The sequence below is a fragment of the Mytilus edulis genome, chromosome 4 (assembly GCF_963676685.1).
Source record: "Mytilus edulis chromosome 4, xbMytEdul2.2, whole genome shotgun sequence".
In the NCBI taxonomy this organism is placed as follows: domain Eukaryota; kingdom Metazoa; phylum Mollusca; class Bivalvia; order Mytilida; family Mytilidae; genus Mytilus; species Mytilus edulis.
In genome coordinates this window covers 3,341,502-3,360,736 of record NC_092347.1, presented here as the reverse complement: position 1 = coordinate 3,360,736, position 19,235 = coordinate 3,341,502, and the positions used below count along the sequence as shown (strand labels likewise).

The 19,235-nt window shown below is 33.2% G+C and overlaps 1 protein-coding gene across 4 annotated transcripts in view; it reads right to left on the bottom strand.

Annotated features, from left to right (window-relative positions):
* Window positions 1–19,235, bottom strand: part of LOC139521653 (recQ-like DNA helicase BLM) — a 36,811-nt gene that overhangs the window by 1,543 nt on the left and 16,033 nt on the right. For 2 of the 4 annotated variants that reach the window (XM_071315143.1, XM_071315142.1), the window contains exons 12-24: window positions 14,584–14,906; window positions 13,833–13,946; window positions 13,408–13,506; window positions 12,359–12,507; window positions 11,050–11,187; window positions 10,580–10,709; window positions 10,108–10,303; window positions 9,506–9,693; window positions 7,389–7,518; window positions 6,647–6,864; window positions 4,674–4,803; window positions 1,622–1,813; window positions 137–264 (exon numbers count right to left, since the gene is read on the bottom strand). In XM_071315143.1, coding sequence (XP_071171244.1) covers window positions 137–264; window positions 1,622–1,813; window positions 4,674–4,803; window positions 6,647–6,864; window positions 7,389–7,518; window positions 9,506–9,693; window positions 10,108–10,303; window positions 10,580–10,709; window positions 11,050–11,187; window positions 12,359–12,507; window positions 13,408–13,506; window positions 13,833–13,946; window positions 14,584–14,906 — 2,135 coding nt within the window. Of the gene's footprint in view, window positions 1–136; window positions 265–1,621; window positions 1,814–4,673; window positions 4,804–6,646; window positions 6,865–7,388; window positions 7,519–9,505; window positions 9,694–10,107; window positions 10,304–10,579; window positions 10,710–11,049; window positions 11,188–12,358; window positions 12,508–13,407; window positions 13,507–13,832; window positions 13,947–14,583; window positions 15,600–15,695; window positions 16,419–19,235 lie in introns of all 4 variants that reach the window. The other 2 variants (XM_071315140.1, XM_071315141.1) reach the window with 2 other exon arrangements.

Below are 19,235 nucleotides of genomic sequence, written 5' to 3'. Positions count from 1 at the left end.
GCTGGCCAACTTGGTCTCAGCATAAAATAATCTTAAAACTGATTAACTTTAAGCAGTGACAAGATATAAATGTTGTTTAAATTATTGCTGCAGCCACAAGAAAATTCATAAGACAAAAATACTTTACATTATTTACCTTTTTGAAACCTCCTTTCTTTTTGGTTGATGATTGTGAACTTGATTCATCAACAAAATAAGGGGAAGACCACTCTGGTGGTAACGCCTCCTCCTCTTTTCTGGCTGAATATATTGTTTCTTCAATACCTGAAAAATAATGTATATCAAACATTGAATACAAGTATTAAAAACATTTTCTGTTTCATGGTTCCTAAAATAAATAAACAGCTTTATCAGGAAAGCAAGATATAGCTATCCATAGTTCATTTTGTAGTTAATTGTTTCAACAATAAAATGGAATATTGAAGAAGGCTTCAAATAATGTTAATATATATTATAAGAATATTAGACTATTTTTATTTCCCAAATTACAGGTCCCATAAAGTGCATATAATCAGGTGCAATTGATTTACATAATTGGTAACAACAACAATAATAGTTCCATGTAAATATAAATTTAGTATATATGCATTGGTCAGAATCAGAGTCAAAAACCACATATATATTGTGAATAAAAGAATAAAATTACATTATATGCATAAATTATAATAATTGTTAGAAATGTATTGAAATTTTGTTTGTTTGTTTGTTCAAAAAACGCCCTCTTGAACAAAAGATCATTATTTGACTGTCGATTTATTATCATTTAAAAGGGAGTTTTTAATTATTTGCCCATTTTATGACAGGCATATAAAACTTGGGTTTTTTTTATGCTGCAAGTTCCAAGACCAACCTATATCTTACCCACTTAACCAATTGAGGAATGCAAAACAAGCACTCTTGGTTTAGGACATATTATTTTGTTGTGATTCTAAAAGCATATAGTAGACTCTTCTAATCTCAAGTCAGCTGGACCATAGGACATTTCAACTCAAAAGAATACTGGAAGTTTGACAGACCAAGGGACACAACTCTTGCATGGCTTGGTCCAGCTTAATAGAATCCAGATGAATATGGGAAGGTGATCAATATTCTGGTCTGAGATCATTGTATTTGCATGTAATCCATCTAAATCCCAGACATCATGGAAGGTGATCGATATTCTGGTCTGAGATCATTGTATTTGCATGTAATCCATCTAAATCCCAGACGTCATGGAAGGTGATCGATATTCTGGTCTGAGATCATTGTATTTGCATGTAATCCATCTAAATCCCAGACGTCATGGAAGGTGATCCATATTCTGGTCTGAGATCATTGTATTTGCATGTAATCCATCTAAATCCCAGACGTCATGTTATGATATGTGTACTGTATTGTTTGGAGATAAATAAGTCAATTAAAATGCTTTTGTTAACCGTAAGACCCTAAATTGGTTCAGGTCAAACAGCCTGATCTATACACCTTATCGCTTTTTGGAAATCTGTCCCACTTGACCTGAGAATCTACCCGCTTGAACTTTTGACATCATTGTCAAAATTTGACTGGAACTTTTGTGATGTCCAGTAATGGCAGACAAATAGCAATCATCACCCAATCAATCAAAGTATAACAATAAACTTACTGTCAATCATGCACTTATAATTCCTTGTAATATCTAAGAATCTCTCTGCTTTGTATTTGGTGACCTTTGCCCTTGGCATATTGTCTATTCCCGTCACCATTTCATCCACTGTTGTGGGTGTTCTCTCAGCCATTTGTCGTAAACAATTGGTTGGAAATATCATCACAAAGTTTCTAACAGCATATTCAGCAGCTGAAAAACAAAAAAATAATGTTACCACATTTTTTGGATAGACTGCAACATTGTAAAGAAGAGCACATGTAATCATAGATGATGCATTTAAAATGATTAATTGATTAATTGGTGTTTAATGCCACTTTCTACACTATTGTGCTATTTAAAATGGAAATAAAATAAAACTTTTAGATTGCCTCAGCTAATCAATATAACAGAACAATATGAAACTTCTATGCAATGTAATTATGTAGAAATGAAGGTGTATAGTTCAAATCATGGTTAAGAATGACAAATTCTTGCCCATTCCTAAATCAACCAGGTGCTCCGCAGGGCGCAGCTTTATACGACCGCAGAGGTCGAACCCTGAACAGTTGGGGCAAGTATGGACAAAACATTCAAGCATGATACAGCTCTGAATTTGGATTGTGATCAAATTTTTGACATTACATGGGTTTTTTTTACACAAAACAAATGCCAAGATTTTACAAATCAATTAAAGATTTCTTCTTCAAACTTTTTAAATCTAAAATTAAATAGTTGACACAGCATAGGTTTCTGACACAGAATGAATGTGGTCTAATGAACTTAAAAGGTTTTTTTTGCCTTTGAGCAAATCACTATGCTGTTGAATATTAATCCTCTCAAAAAAATGTTTGAAGAAATTTTCTTTTTATTTATGAAATCTGAAATGAGAAAAATTTAACCCCCCCCCCCTTTTTTTTCACATCCCCGTTTCCCTTTTTCAAAACTGATATCAATTCAAATTTCTAATGGAGTTTGCAACAATAACTACTCATTTAAATACATCATAAAATATTAAGATGTAAAAAAACTGCCTGTTATCACTGAATGGTAAAGATTATTTAAATTTATCAGTTGGTAGTAAAAAGTGTATATACATTGTATATTGTATATAACAAAGATTTAAGTTGATTCTGGACAAAGAAAGATAACTCCAATTAAAAAAAAAATCTTGCTATTGCACAATATTGTGCAATAGGATATTTCTTGCTTACTATTCTGGACAAAGAAAGATAACTCTAATTAAAAAAAAATTTGCTATTTCACAATATTGTGCAATTAGATATTTCTTGCCATTGCACAATACTGTGCAATTGAAAAGACTTGCTATTGCACAATACTTAATATAATAATTTTAGATCCTGATTTGGACCAACTTGAAAACTGGGCCCATAATAAAAAATCTAAGTACATGTTTAGATTCAGCATATCAAAGAGGCCCAAGAATTCAATTTTTGTTAAAATCAAACTTAGTTTAATTTTGGACCCTTTGGACTTTAATGTAGAATTTGAAATTTGAAAACAGGACCAAAAATGAAGAATCTACATACACAGTTAGATTTGGCATATCAAAGAACCCCAAGGATTCAATTTTTGATGAAATCAAACAAAGTTTAATTTTGGACCCTTTGGACCTTAATGTAGACCAATTTGAAAACTGGACCAAAAAACTTCAATAATCAAGAATCTAAGTACATTTTTAGATTCAACATATCAAAGAACCCAACCGATTCATTTTTTGTCAAAATCAAACTTAGTTTAATTTTGGACCCTTTGGACCTTAATGTAGACCAACCCTTTGGGCCCCTTTTTCCTAAATTGTTGGGACCAAAACTCCCAAAATTAATACCAACCTTCCTTTTATGGTCATAAGCCTTGTGTTTAAATTTCATAGATTTGTATTTACTTATACTAACATTATAGTGCGAAAACCAAGAAAAATGCTTATTTGGGTCCCTTTTTGGCCCCTAATTCCTAAACTGTTGGGTCCTAAACTCCCAAAATCAATACCAACCTTCCTTTTGTGGCCATAAACATTGTGTTTAAATTTCATAGATTTCTATTTACTTAACCTAAGGTTATTGTGCAAAAACCAAGAAAAATGCTTATTTGGGCCCTTTATTGGCCCCTTATTCCTAAATTATTGAAACCAAAACTCCCAAAATCAATCCCAATCTTTCTTTTGTGGTCATAAACCTTGTGTCAAAATTTCATAGATTTCTATTAACTTAAACTAAAGTTATGGTGCGAAAACCAAGAAAATGCTTATTTGGGCCCTTTTTGGCCCCTTATTCCTAAAATGTTGGGACCAAAACTCCCAAAATCAATACCAACCTTCCTTTTATGGTCATAAACCTTGTGTTAAAATTTCATAGATTTCTATTCACTTTTACTAAAGTTAGAGTGCGAAAAACTAAAAGTATTCGGACGCCAGACGACGACGACGACGACGACGACGACGACGACGCCGACGCCAACGTGATAGCAATATACGACGAAAATTTTTTCAAAATTTGCGGTCGTATAAAAACTTGTTGATTCATGCACACAGAAAGTTTGTACATGTATTTAAAAACTCAGACAGCATAAAAAGTTAGTCTTTTTAAGTATAAGTATTTATTGCCAACATGTGGCAATGTGTATTTCTACAATAAACATAATCTATTGTTTTGCACTATTTTTAATGTACATCTTGTTGTTTTGATCTCAATTTTAAGTGATATTCCTTATTAGTTATGATAAACTTTCATATCTTGCAAAACTCGCAACATTTGACTTTACATGTATGATCTGTTTAGTTTTAACCATACGAAGTAAATCCATTTAATTGGACCATTTGAAAATCACATATAATATATTCTGCACATGTATTGTCCAAATATTTATATGGCGATTAAATATCAAAAACTCATTCTCTGTAAGCTTCAAAATGAATTGGTCACAACTATCCTCAAAAGTTTGATATTTCTGTAAGCATATATTGTACCTTTTTAACATAAGTCTAGTTATGTATCACACAGATTTTCATACTATCAAAGAAATTTCTTTAGCTGAAGTATAACAATAGACATACCAATTTCCTTTGCCATTTCCACCAATTCATCATAGCACTTGTCAATCAAGTTCTGTTTCTCACTGACTGGTTCTCTGCCAATCTTAGCCACCTCAGTTCTTCTACCGCCTCCCTGGATAGGTAGCTCTACCTGGAAATAGGAAAGCATCATTGTACATTGAAGTCAGCGTCGTCCGAAGACGGATTGTTTCCAGATAATAACTTTTGAATAAGTAAAAAGAAATCAATAAAATTTTAACACAATGTTTATAACCACAAAAGAAGAAAGCTTGGGATTGATTTTGGGGTTTATGGTCCCAAAGGTTTAGGAATTAGGGGCCCAAAGGAGCCAAAAACGGCATTTATCAAGTTTCAGGATAAAAAGTTATGTATTAGTATTTCAATTGTTCTGAAATTGTACCACAATGTTTAATACCATAAGTAGAAGGTTGGGATTTATTTTGAAGGGTTATTGGGCAAATAGTCTAGGAATTAAGGGCCAAAAAGGGGCCAAAACAAGCATTTTTCTAGTTTCAAGACAATAACTTGTGTGTAACTGTATGGATCTCTCTAACATTGAACCACAAGTTTTCATATAACACAGGGAAGGCTGGGATTCAGTTGGGGGTTAATTTTCCCGAATATGTAGGAATAAGGGGCCAAAAAAGGGCCAAAATGAAGCATTTTTCTAGTTTACAGACAATAACTTGTGTTTAAGTGCATGGATCTCTATAAATTTTTACAAGTTTTCAAAAACCACTAAAGGAAGGTCCCAATAGATTAGGAATAAGGGGCCAAAAAGGGGGCCCAAAATTATAATCTTTGTAGTTTTCAAACAATAACTTATGTTTAAGTGTATGAATCTCTCTGAAATTAAACCACAAGTTTCCATACCATGAAGGGATGGTTAGTATTGACTTAGGGGGTTTATGACTCAAAATGTTTCAGAATTAGGGGCAAAAAGGGGGAAAAACTAGGTATTTCTGGTCAATGGACAATTAAGACAATTTAAAAGCAGGGTAAGGGAGGTAATTCTAAAACATTTAGCATACAATGTTGGGTATGTTCAATTTACCTCCCTTACACTACTTGTATATTATGTATAAAGAAATGTCAGGTTTTGAACTAATTGCAAAAAAAGGGGGATGGTAGTTGTTTTCAATTTTTTTCCTTCAAATTTCTCAAATTCCAAATTTTTGAAAAGTTAAAAGAAGAAATCTTAAATTGAACAATATTGTGCAATAGATTTGCAAGATCTTGACATTTGTTTTGTGTCAGAAACTCATGTTATGTCAAAAATTTGATCGCAATCCAAATTCAGAGATGTATTGAGCTTGAATGTTATGTCCAGTTATATCGTGACTGGAGCGCCCCCCCCCCCCCCCCCCCCCCCCCCTTTAGGTCAGTTTAAGGGGCCCCCTTATGAAAAGTTCTGGATCCGCCACTGATAACTTTTATCTATTCAGCTAAATATTAAACCCTGATCTTTTCAGTAGTTCAAGTCATCTTCAGTAAACTTATTTTGTATGAATAGGTTGTACCTACTGATAAAAGGTTGCAATAAACAACTAACAAACATTTGGGCTTCTATAGGGACTATAATAAAATTTTCATTCACTGCAGTCATATAAACTTGATCTTTTGGTTTATGATTTGCTGAAATATCAATTCTTTTTAAAAAAGCACTATTTAAGCATTCAATCCTCCTTTGAAATGTAAAGGGTACGTACCAATCAATGTAAATTAATGCATACCAACCAACTGTTCAAACACCATAAGTCATTTGTCTGCTCCACTTTGACAATGTTCTGTTTTATAAAATCAACAATTAATTAAAAAAAAATTTAGTCAATTTTTGTTGTTTTTTTAATCAAATAATTAAAAAGCAGATGCAATATGCCATTAAAAGTATAAGGTTGCATGAAACTTTCATGAAAATACACTATGCCCCCTGAAAAATAAAAGTATTTTTTCTTCTATTTAAATGTGAGTACCTTTATCTTATTATACATGACATCATTAGCTTTCTTTCCCATCCTGATATAACAGGCAGCTGTGTCAGCAGCAGTGATCTGTAGGTCCTCGGCCAGTATAGATTCTATCACTAGTTTCCTCAATAATCTCTCTGCATCACCTCGGCTGTAACTTTTACCACGACCATGTAAACTTATCTTGTCGTGTCCAGCATCACAAATTCTTGATGTCTTTGCTCCTGTAAATTCAACAAATAGTTTATTTTATTACATGTATATTTTATTTTAATACCCGATGTAAAATTCAGTAAGTTGACCAATTATCTATGAAATGAAAAGACAATTTATTGTATCATTGTTTATCAGTTAGATAAACTTTGTTCCTGAATCTTCATTATCATGTTTTTGTGCTGATGAAATATAGCTATACAGTATCGCTTTTTTTAATGTTGGGACCAAGGACTAATATGCAGTTTTTCAACAAAATGCTACTTGGACCAAATTTTTAGACTTTGATTAACAACTTACAATAGAGCTCTGTGCAATAAGGTTTGAGAAAAAAGTTCATGTTTTTTTTTTAAGCAGCACTTTTCTGTGGTTGACATTGGTTGTTTTAATTGTTTAGTTTAAATAAGGCCATTGTTTTTTTCTCCTCATCTACAAGGAGTTTTGAGATTGAAGTGAAGACATATGAACAAAACAATGCAGTTATAACTGTAACAACATGCCATCAACCTCACTAAGAGAATGAAACAATTCCTACCTCTAAATATCTCCACAAAATGTAACAATGTATAATTATTAGATCTCCTGTTTCCACCACTGGTCAGGTCTTTCACAGCTTTAATGATTTCTTTCACATCTTCTGTTACATCTCTTATTGTAAATGAACCCTGTTAAAAATTACAGCAGATTACATAAAGTGTGTAGGTAAAGGTAATATGTGTGGTTAGCTTGCTTGCTAGCTGAACTGTGAAGTCATAATTAGGTTATGTAAGATAGATCCAGGTCCGTAACTAGGGTTCGAATTCAGGGGAAGCAGGGGTTTGGGGGCCGCCAATTGAGGAAGGGGGTTTGGAGGAACATCCCCCCCCCCCCCCGGTTTCTTCTTGGTAAAATGGCTTAAAATAACCCGTATTCCTTCGATTTCCTTACTTTTAGGGACATCAGTATTGCTTGAACCTGGAAGCATTTTTTATGCAAAAACAAGCTGTCTGAGCCTGAGATTGCTACTCGGGGTAAACCAAGGCCCCGTCTTGATGACCTATAATTATTAACATTAAATACATTGTGACCGCCGATTTTTCTCTCTCAGTGAAATGTCTAAAAATAACCTGTTTCCTTCGATTTCCTTACTTTAAGAAACACATCAGTTTTGCTGGATCCTGGAAGCAATTTTTATGCAAACAATTAGTATTTGTATTTAAAGATAATTTTGTTAGAAATCAAACTGGTAAGTTTAAAAAAAAAACATATAAAGCAAGATCATAGAACGCAAGATTTTTTTTTATCGAGGACCTTGAATTTCAATATCATTGTAAGTTGAACAGACATGTATATAACTACAACCAGGGACTTTCTATACTAAGTATATACTTAGTATAGAAAGTCCCTGCTACAACGAATGGGAGTGTTTAACTACTAAGGCATTGACCATAATGTTCTCATACGATCGGGTGACGTTAAAAAAACGATCCAACAGCTGATTCAGCCGGTAACGAATTTCCGATATCATAAAAGATTCACAATACGAGGGGAACTTCCTCTGCTTAATTGAGCCCCTAAATGAGTGTGAATAGTTAAGTTTTATCTAAAATTGTCGAAAGCAAAGTTTCATATGTGTTCTCGTACGAATATATACTGAATAACAGACAGACGGCCACACAAAAAAATAAATAAAACTATACTGAAACGGTTAACTTTCGATCAAAAATCCGGAAAATGACAGATATATATCACGTATCATGATAACACTGTTAAAACTTAACTTGTGTTGTTTATAATATAAATTCAAGTTATTCGTGTACATATTTCATTTTATTACTTCCAAAAAAAATGGTGTAGAAAATTCAGGGGAGGCAGTTGCCTCCCCTGCCTCATAGGTAGTTACGGCCCTGAGATCAGTTATCTGTCGGACTAGTCTACTCTTAAAGGAGGGTAATAACTTAATAATGACTTCTTATATTAAATCAAACTCAATTACTGTAAGTCAGTTTTGTTCAATGAATGTCAAGACTTCAAAAGGAAAATTCAAGTACAAGGGTCATAGACAAATAAGTGTGATGATTGTGACAGTTTGATACATATTTCCAATGTTTATGATTTTTTTTTCATTCTATGCAGATTAAATGTGACTACTGTGGATTAATTTGGTTTTTGATGGGGAATCAATATTCACTGGATTGAAGAATCTTGCATTTTGTGGATATTTGATTTCGTCGTTTTAACAATCTCTACATGCAAAGCCTATGAAAAATATGTAATTCGTTAAATATTTGAATTATAGTTCACTTGTTCCCACCAAACCAAATAAAATTGGTATCCAACATATAATAATAAATCTACAGTATAACTATATATATATATAAAAAAAGAAGATGTGGTATAATCGTCAATGAGACAATTCTCCACAAGAGACCAAAATAACACAGAAATTAACAACTATAGGTCACTGTACGGCCTTCAACAATGAGCAAAGCCCATACTGTATAATCAGCTATAACAGGCCCTGAAATGACAATGTAAAACAATTCAAACCAGAAAACTAACGGCCTTATTTATGTTAAAAAAATGACCGAAAAACAAATATTTAACACATAAACAAACAACAACCACTGAATTACAGGCTCCTGACTTGGGACAGGCATATACACATCTTACTTTAGATACACAGTTATCACAGATGGATCCTCTAAAGCTGTCACAAGTCTCCCTGTCAAAGTCGTGTTCTCCAAAGTAATGTAGAAGCTGAGCTCTCCTACAATCAGCCACGTTCTCACAATACTGAACCATCCTGAACAAGTTATCTATATGGACCTTCTTAGAATCCCAGTTAGCATTTTTATCCACTAAAATAAAGGAGTCATTATTATGAATATACTGCATTAATACTAAATCTTGTAATACTATAAGAAACATCTGAATACTCAATATGTGGAACAAATGGTGTAGAATTTGTAAAGGGTTCCACAAACACATGGGTTTAACATGTGATTGCTGTTGTCAGCATAAAAGTGCAATGTTGACTGTAAATAGTGAGTGGATTTAACAGTAGAATACAAATTTTAAAAAAAATCAATCTCCTTCTTAAGGCGAAGCAATTTTCTGATCTTGACCATTTTTATCTATGAAGTTTGTAAAGTAATTGATGTGTAAAAAATCTTGCACCTCCGACTGTAGCTGCTTGTTAACCATATACAACTGAGTCTCATAATATTGGTAAAATCCTCCTAAATAAGCTTTTAAAAGGAGACTATACTTACTGTCCATAATCCTCCTAAGTCTTTTGACATCCTGGTAATTATAGTATAATATACAATGAGCCATCAGTCCATCTCTACCTGCTCTTCCTGCTTCTTGATAGTACCCCTCTACTGACTTGGGGAGGGAGTAGTGGATGACAAATCTAACATCTGATTTATCTATACCCATACCAAAGGCAATGGTGGCACATATAACCTATAAAACCATTGCAGTATAGTATCTGTTTAAATATAGCATTGAGTCAGATGAGCTAAAATCAGCATTTCTCAACTGAAACTTGCATTACCTTTTAACATGTCGATAGATCACATTGTCTTTTCAGTAAGATAAGCAACAGTCCTTCATTTATAAAAACATTGAGATGTCTAAGATCTTTCAAAATATAATAACTGCCAATATGTGATTAGCATTTGTTTTAGTACAAGGATTTGCTGCTTTTATTTTACAAAACAGAAACTGAATATTAAATACCTTGCATCTGTACCCTTTCAGCCATGACTCCTGTACTGTAATACGTTCTCCGTCACTCAAACCAGCATGATATGAAACAGCCTGTATCCCTGCTTTCATTAAGTTACCAGCTACTGTATCACACTCATTTCTGAAATAATGGGTCACAACAAACATTCAAAATTAGCATCTAAGAACATCAACTTAATAAGTACTGTCAAATAATAATAAGTAAAGAAATCACTTGTTTTACTAGCAACACACAATCAACTGCATTTCAATTAAAATATTTACAAATGTATTTTAATAAAAAAAACCAACACAAACTTTAACTAAAAGTGTTGCCTTGGAGACATCCAGGCTGATTCAATAAGTTTCAAGAATGCAATGAAAATAAAGTTTTCACACACCAAGAACAGGTTTATAGCATCTAAAGTATTTATTTAAACATGTTTATGAATATATAGCAAATTTAACTTTAATGTAATTACCTTGATAAACAATAAACAATTCCACATTTTCCAGGAAACCTTTCTTTGATATTTTTAATTATATCAGCAGTTAATGTGGATGGTTTCTTTGGCATCACAGAGAACTTTAAGTTAGGTCTGTTAAAACTCTGAACAAACCTTTATAAATGATAACTACATATAAATAAATACAGCAACAGTTTTTTTTAAGAGGAATATTAGTTTTTCATTCAAAGATATTTCTGTCCCTTTCTTGAGATTATTTCAATTGTTAGTGTTCATTTTCATTGCATTTTCAATAGCTTGTGTTCCTTGTCATAACATTTCAAATAGTGTGTGTTCCTTGGCATTATATTTTTTATAGTGTGTATTCCTTTTCATTACATTTGTAAAAGTATATGTTCCTTTTCATTACATTTGTAAAAGTTTCTGTTCATTTTCATTTCATTTGTAATAGTTTGTGTTCCTTGTTATTTCATTTGTAATGGTTTGTGTTCCTTGTCATTTCATTTGCAATAGTTTGTGTTCCTTGTCATTTCATTTGTAACAGTTTGTGTTCCTTTTCATTACATTTGTAATAGTTTCTGTTCCTTTTCATTTCATTTGTAATAGTTTGTGTTCCTTGTCATTTCATTTGTAATAGTTTGTGTTCCTTGTCATTTCATTTGTAATAGTTTGTGTTCCTTGTCATTTCATTTGTAATAGTTTCTGTTCATTGCCATTACATTTGTAATAGTTTGTGTTCCTTGTCATTTCATTTGTAATAGTTTGTGTTCCTTGTCATTTCATTTGTAATAGTTTGTGTTCCTTGTCATTTCATTTGTAATAGTTTGTGTTCATTGCCATTACATTTGTAATAGTTTGTGTTCCTTGTCATTTCATTTGTAATAGTTTGTGTTCCTTGTCATTTCATTTGTAATAGTTTGTGTTCCTTGTCATTTCATTTGTAATAGTTTCTGTTCATTGCCATTACATTTGTAATAGTTTGTGTTCCTTGTCATTTCATTTGTAATAGTTTCTGTTCATTGTCATTACATTTGTAATAGTTTGTGTTCCTTGTCATTTCATTTGTAATAGTTTCAGTTCCTTTCTATTACATTTGTATTAATTTCTGTTCCATTTCATTACATTTGTTATAGTGTGTATTCCTTTTCATTACATTTGTTAGTTTGTGTTCCTTGTCATTACACTTGTAATAGTTTCTGTTCCTTTATACTACATTAATATCACTTTGTGTTCCATATCATTAAATTTGTAATTGTTTCTGTTCCTTTTAATTACATCTTGAATATATATACATGTTTTCTATCTGGAGTAAAATTTTCCTCACCATTTAGGATTTCTCATTCCCAGTTGATGTATGATATCCTTTCTAACTCTAGGGGTAGCTGTGGCTGTCAAGGCCATCACAGGAACTCCAGGAAATCTCAGTTTTAACATATTCAGTTTCTTGTAATCAGGGCGGAAGTCATGCCCCCACTGTCAATAAGAATGTTCATATTATAGCACTTGATCAAAAACATTTTGATATTGAAATCTTAGACTCTTATTTCTTTGTCTATTTTGTACACATAAATTTCATAACAGTTATTGTAATACAAAATTTTGAAGCTAAAGTATCAAAGATGATCTTAAGGAGAATTAGAACTCTTTGATCTAATTGGAACTCTTTGACCTAATAAGAACTCTTTGATCTAATTAAAACTCACTGTATAACACTGAGGAATCATAAGGAAGTTCACTCTTGTTATTGAGTTTTTGCCAGACATTCAGAATCATCTGGTTTTATTAAAATGTTCACTAACCCCTATTTTTTTCCATAATTTTTTTAAATATAGTTTTAAAAGCCATATTGGAAAATCTTATAAAATCCTTGTTATATTTTTGTTTTTGAAAAGAAAATGATGCCAATGTGAAATGTATGAAAAATCTAGAGAGAATTATTTCTTGCCAAATTTTAAATGGCTTATATCTTGAAATTAAGCACATGAACCCTTCATTTTTTTCGGCGTAATTAGTATCTATTTATATACTATTAATTTAAAACAATCTTTTAAAGCAACTTGTTATTTTGAAACAAAGTAGTGAACATCCTTATTTGAAATATAATCATAGAATTTGATAACCCTGTTTATATTGTATATCTTTATATGTATATATATCCTACATTTGTATTAATCATTCTGCTCTGTATGAGTGTCAGATTGACCGTAAACTTTTCTTATTCTTATTGAATCAAAGTGTAAAACAAGATTTGTTAGTTTGCACTTAAAATATTCTTCCTAAATAACAACTTAATAATCTTTTTTGACTGATAAATAACAATTTGTATATTAAACCTTCAAATTGAAATCAACTCTATTAATTATTTCAGTATACCTGACTGACACAGTGAGCCTCATCTATTACAAATCTGGACAATTGTCCTCTCTGGTGAAGATTCTCAAAACAACTCAAAAGTTTATTGCTGGCAGATATCTGTGGGAAAAAACCCTGATCTAAACATTTGTAACAGTGTACATAAATAATTTTAACATTCAAAACAAATATCAAAAGAATTTGAACTTTATTTTATCTGGTTAAGACAAATAATTCTATGCCAAGTAAATATATATGAACCTTTTGATTCTTAAAAAAAGAAATGTCTTATTTTATCTTATCTGATAAGCACAAACCATTATTGACAGCAGTAAAAATAATAAATCATTTAACAGCTAGCAGCAATATGGAATATAATTTGAACTTCACTGACCACAGTGACAATAAAAGTATAGCCTTCATTACTTAACAGAACTTGATCTAACCTTTTCAGGGGTAACATACAACAATGTAAGTTCTGGTTTTCTACAATGAAGTTTCTTGTACATAAAGGCTGTTTGTTGTTCGTCTAAGTCTGATGATAACTGTCCAGCAGGAATCTACAATATTTGAACAAATATAAATTAAGTCTTTATGAATTATTTGATACCAGTCTTGCACAGGCATCTGGAAATATGGGAATGAACCAATCTGACATAGATTTTCAGATATACTTTTATAATAAAGACAAAAATTATTCAACACCATATTTTAGGTCATTCATAATAACTATCTGTATTTGACAATATAAAATGTAGTTACTGCTCAGTTCGTGTATCAACCCACCTAATGTCACTTTGCATGTACATATGAGTAAATCTTTGATACTACTATTAAAATATGCTGAATTCCAGAACTGTACCTATACTTAAAATTCTTTAAAACATGCATATTTGACAGTTGAAGAAATTATACCTAATAAAATCAATATGCACTGACACAGATTGCGGATTATTATTACTCAGCAATTTTAAAGTATTTGGCAAACATAAATTTGAAGAGAAAAGAACCTGAAACACATTAAATGGTACATCATGTTCACATAATGTTCACATGAAGCAGGATAAAATATTTCAGAAAGCTCTTATTAGTAGTACCCTTAAATAATTGTAATCTTATCTACTTGTTTTTCAAAATCCATTACCTGTATGTTTTCAAGAATCTACAATAAATATAATTTGGACTTATTTTACAAACCTCCATTGAGTTGAGACGTGTGACCTGATCCTGTATCAATGCTTTAAGTGGTGATATAATTATGGACACACCACCAGTGACAAGAGCAGGTAACTGGTAACATAAACTTTTACCACCACCTGTAGGCATGAGTATAAAACAATCATTTCCCAGTAACGCAGCATTGATGGCCGCCAGCTGATTCTGTCTGAAGGATCTGAGACCAAACACAGTAGTGAATATCTTCATCATGTCCTTACAATGAGGGAAGTTACAGTTATCAAACACTTTGTTTTCATCATCTCTCTTCTTCTGGGCACTCTTCTGAGCTGGAACTGGCGGAGCTGAGGAGAGATAAAAGAAAGTCAATACGGTACTCACAAACTTCTGAGCTGGAACTTGTGGAGCTGAGGAGAGATAAAATAAAGTCAATACGGTACTCACAAACTTCTGAGCTGGAACTGGGGGAGCTGAGGAGAGATAAAAGAAAGTCAATACCGTACTCACAAACTTCTGAGCTGGAACTGGAGGAGCTGAGGAGAGATAAAAGAAAGTCAATACGGTAATCACAAACTTCTGAGCTGGAACTGGCGGAGCTGAGGAGAGATAAAAGAAAGTCAATACCGTACTCACAAACTTCTGAGCTGGAACTGGCGGAGCTGAGGAGAGATAAAAGAAAGTCAATACCGTACTCACAAACTTCTGAGCTGGAACTGGCGGAGCTGAGGAGAGATAAAAGAAAGTCAATACCGTACTCACAAACTTCTGAGCTGGAACTGGCGGAGCTGAGGAGAGATAAAAGAAAGTCAATACGGTACTCACAAACTTCTGAGCTGGAACTGGCGGAGCTGAGGAGAGATAAAAGAAAGTCAAAACCGTACTCACAAACTTCTGAGCTGGAACTGGCAGAGCTGAGGAGAGATAAAAGAAAGTCAATACGGTACTCACAAACTTCTGAGCTGGAACTGGCGGAGCTGAGGAGAGATAAAAGAAAGTCAATACGGGACTCACAAACTTCTGAGCTGGAACTGGCGGAGCTGAGGAGAGATAAAAGAAAGTCAAAACCGTACTCACAAACTTCTGAGCTGGAACTGGCGGAGCTGAGGAGAGATAAAAGAAAGTCAATACGGTACTCACAAACTTCTGAGCTGGAACTGGCGGAGCTGAGGAGAGATAAAAGAAAGCCAATACGGTACTCACAAACTTCTGAGCTGGAACTGGCGGAGCTGAGGAGAGATAAAAGAAAGTCAATACGGTACTCACAAACTTCTGAGCTGGAACTGGCGGAGCTGAGGAGAGATAAAAGAAAGTCAATACCGTACTCACAAACTTCTGAGCTGGAACTGGCGGAGCTGAGGAGAGATAAAAGAAAGTCAATACGGTACTCACAAACTTCTGAGCTGGAACTGGCGGAGCTGAGGAGAGATAAAAGAAAGTCAATACCGTACTCACAAACTTCTGAGCTGGAACTGGGGAAGCTGAGGAGAGATAAAAGAAAGTCAATACGGTACTCACAAACTTCTGAGCTGGAACTGGCGGAGCTGAAGAGAGATAAAAGAAAGTCAATACCGTACTCACAAACTTCTGAGCTGGAACTGGAGGAGCTGAGGAGAGATAAAAGAAAGTCAATACGGTAATCACAAACTTCTGAGCTGGAACTGGCGGAGCTGAGGAGAGATAAAAGAAAGTCAATACCGTACTCACAAACTTCTGAGCTGGAACTGGGGAAGCTGAGGAGAGATAAAAGAAAGTCAATACGGTACTCACAAACTTCTGAGCTGGAACTGGTGGAGCTGAGGAGAGATAAAAGAAAGTCAATATGGTACTCACAAACTTCTGAGCTGGAACTGGCGGAGCTGAGAAGAGATAAAAGAAAGTCAATACTTACAAACAATTCAAACTGAGGCTGTGTAGAAAAAAAATACCATATGGGTGGATTAGTACAGCTCATAAATTTATACCAAACTAAGTCTAAGCCAAGGTAATGCAAGACTAATATAGTAATTCTTTGTGGCTCAAATACAATTCTATTTTAGTCTGTGTAGAAAAAAAACATATGGTTGGAACTCTTCACTCCATACATTTATACACACAACTAAGTATAAGCCAAAGTAATGCAAGACTTATATATTTTTTCTTTGTGACTCAAATACAATTCTATTCTAAATTGTGCAGAAAAATACCATATGATTGGGACACTTCAGCCCATAAATGTATACCGAACAAGTCTTTGCCCAAACAATGCAACACTAATATAATACTTCTCTGTGGCTCTTGTACAAGTAATACTAGGTGAATCAAATATGAATAACTAAAAAAGAACCCAACCCATCTTACCATATAAAAAAGGTTACACATTCAGTGAAATATTTGTATCGCATTAAGCTGAAATAATAACATTAGATGTATGTTTCATTATAATACGTTATTCTGATTGACTAAACTCTCGCATTATTCCTTAAGCAATTGCATTACACAAAAAAACTTATCATGCATGATGACACAAGGTCCCACAACAAAGTGCACAGGTAAATTAAATAACTAGAGGCTCTAAAGAGCCTGTGTCGCTCACCTTGGTCTATGTGCATATTAAACAAAGGACACAAATGGATTCATGACAAAATTGTATTTTGGTGATGGTGATGTGTTTGAAGTTCTTACTTTACTGAACGATTTTGCTCCTTACAATTATATCTATAATGAACTTTGCCCATTAGTAACAGAGAACTATATTTGGTAAAAATTTACATAAATTTACCAAATTAATGAAAATTGTTAAAAATTGACTATAAAGGGCAATAACTCCTTAAGGGGTCAATTGACCATTTAGGTCATGTTGACTTATTTGTAGATCTTACTTTGCTGAACATTATTGCTGTTTACAGTTTATCGCTATCTATAATAGTATTCAAGATAACCAAAAACGGCAAAATTTCTTTAAAAATTACCAATTGGAGGGCAGCAACCCAACAACCAGTTGTCCAATTCATCTGAAAAATTCAGGGCAGATAGATATTGACTTGATTAACAATTTAACTTCTTGTCAGATTTGCTCTAGATGCTTTGGTTTCATAGTTATAAGCCAGAAACTGCATTTTACCCCTATGTTCTATTTTTAGCCGTGGTGGCCATCTTGGTTGAATGGCCAGGTCATCGGACACATTTTTCAAACTAGATACCCCAAAGATGATTGTGGCCTAGTAGTTTCAGTGGAGATTTTGTAAAAGATTACTTAAATTTATGAAAAATGGTTAAAGATTGACTATAAAGGGCAATAACTCCTAAACGGGTCAACTGACCATTTTGGTCATGCTGACTTATTTGTAGATCTTACTTTGCTGAACATTATTGCTGTTTACAATTTATCTCTATCTATAATAATATTCAAGATAATAACAAAAAACAGCAAAATTTCCTCAAAATTACCAATTCAGGGGCAGCAACCCAACAACCCATTGACCGATTCATCTGAAAATTTCAGGGCAGATAGATCTTGACCTGATAAACATTTATATTCCCATGTCAGATTTCCTCAAAATGCTTTGGTTTTTGAGTTATAAGCCAAAAACTGCATTTTACCCCTATGTTCTATTTTTAGCGGTGGCGGCCATCTTGGTTGGTTGACCAGGTCACGCCACACATTTTTTAAACTAGATACTCCAAAGATGATTGTGGCCAAGTTTGAATTAATTTAACCCAGTAGTTTCAGAGGAGAAGCTTTTTGTAAAAGATTACTTTAATTTACGAAAAATGGTTAAAAATTGACTATAAAGGGCAATAACTCCTAAACCGGTCAACTGACCATTTTGGTCATGTTGACTTATTTGTAGATCTTACTTTGCTGAACATTATTGCTGTTTACAGTTTATCTCTATCTATAATAATATTCAAGATTATAACCAAAAACAGCAAAATTTCCTCAAAATTACCAATTCAGGGGCAGCAACCCAACAACCCATTGACCGATTCATCTGAAAATTTCAGAGAAGATAGATCTTGACCTGATAAACATTTTTATCCCATGTCAGATTTCCTCAAAATGCTTTGTTTTTTGAGTCATAAGCCAAAAACTGCATTTTACCCCTATGTTCTATTTTTAGCGGTGGCGGCCATCTTGGTTGGTTGACCAGGTCACGCCACACATTTTTTAAACTAGATACCCCAAAGATGATTGTGGCCAAGTTTGAATTAATTTGGCCCAGTAGTTTCAGAGGAGAAGATTTTTGTAAAAGATTACTTTAATTTACGAAAAATGGTTAAAAATTGACTATAAAGGGCAATAACTCCTAAACAGGTCAACTGACCATTTTGGTCATGTTGACTTATTTGTAGATCTTACTTTGCTGAACATTATTGCTGTTTACAGTTTATCTCTATCTATAATAATATTCAAGATAATAACAAACTAGAGGCTCTAAAGAGCCTGTGTCGCTCACCTTGGTCTTGTGCATATTAAACAATGGACACGGATAAATTCATGACATAATTGTGTTTAGGTGATAGTGATGTGTTTGTAGATCTTACTTTACTGAAAATTCTTGTTGCTACAATTATCTCTGTCTATAATGAACTTGGCCCAGTAATTACAGTGGAAAATATTTTCTACAAATTTACAAAAATTTATGAAAAATGTTAAAAATTAACTATAATGGGCAATAACTCCTTAAGGGGTC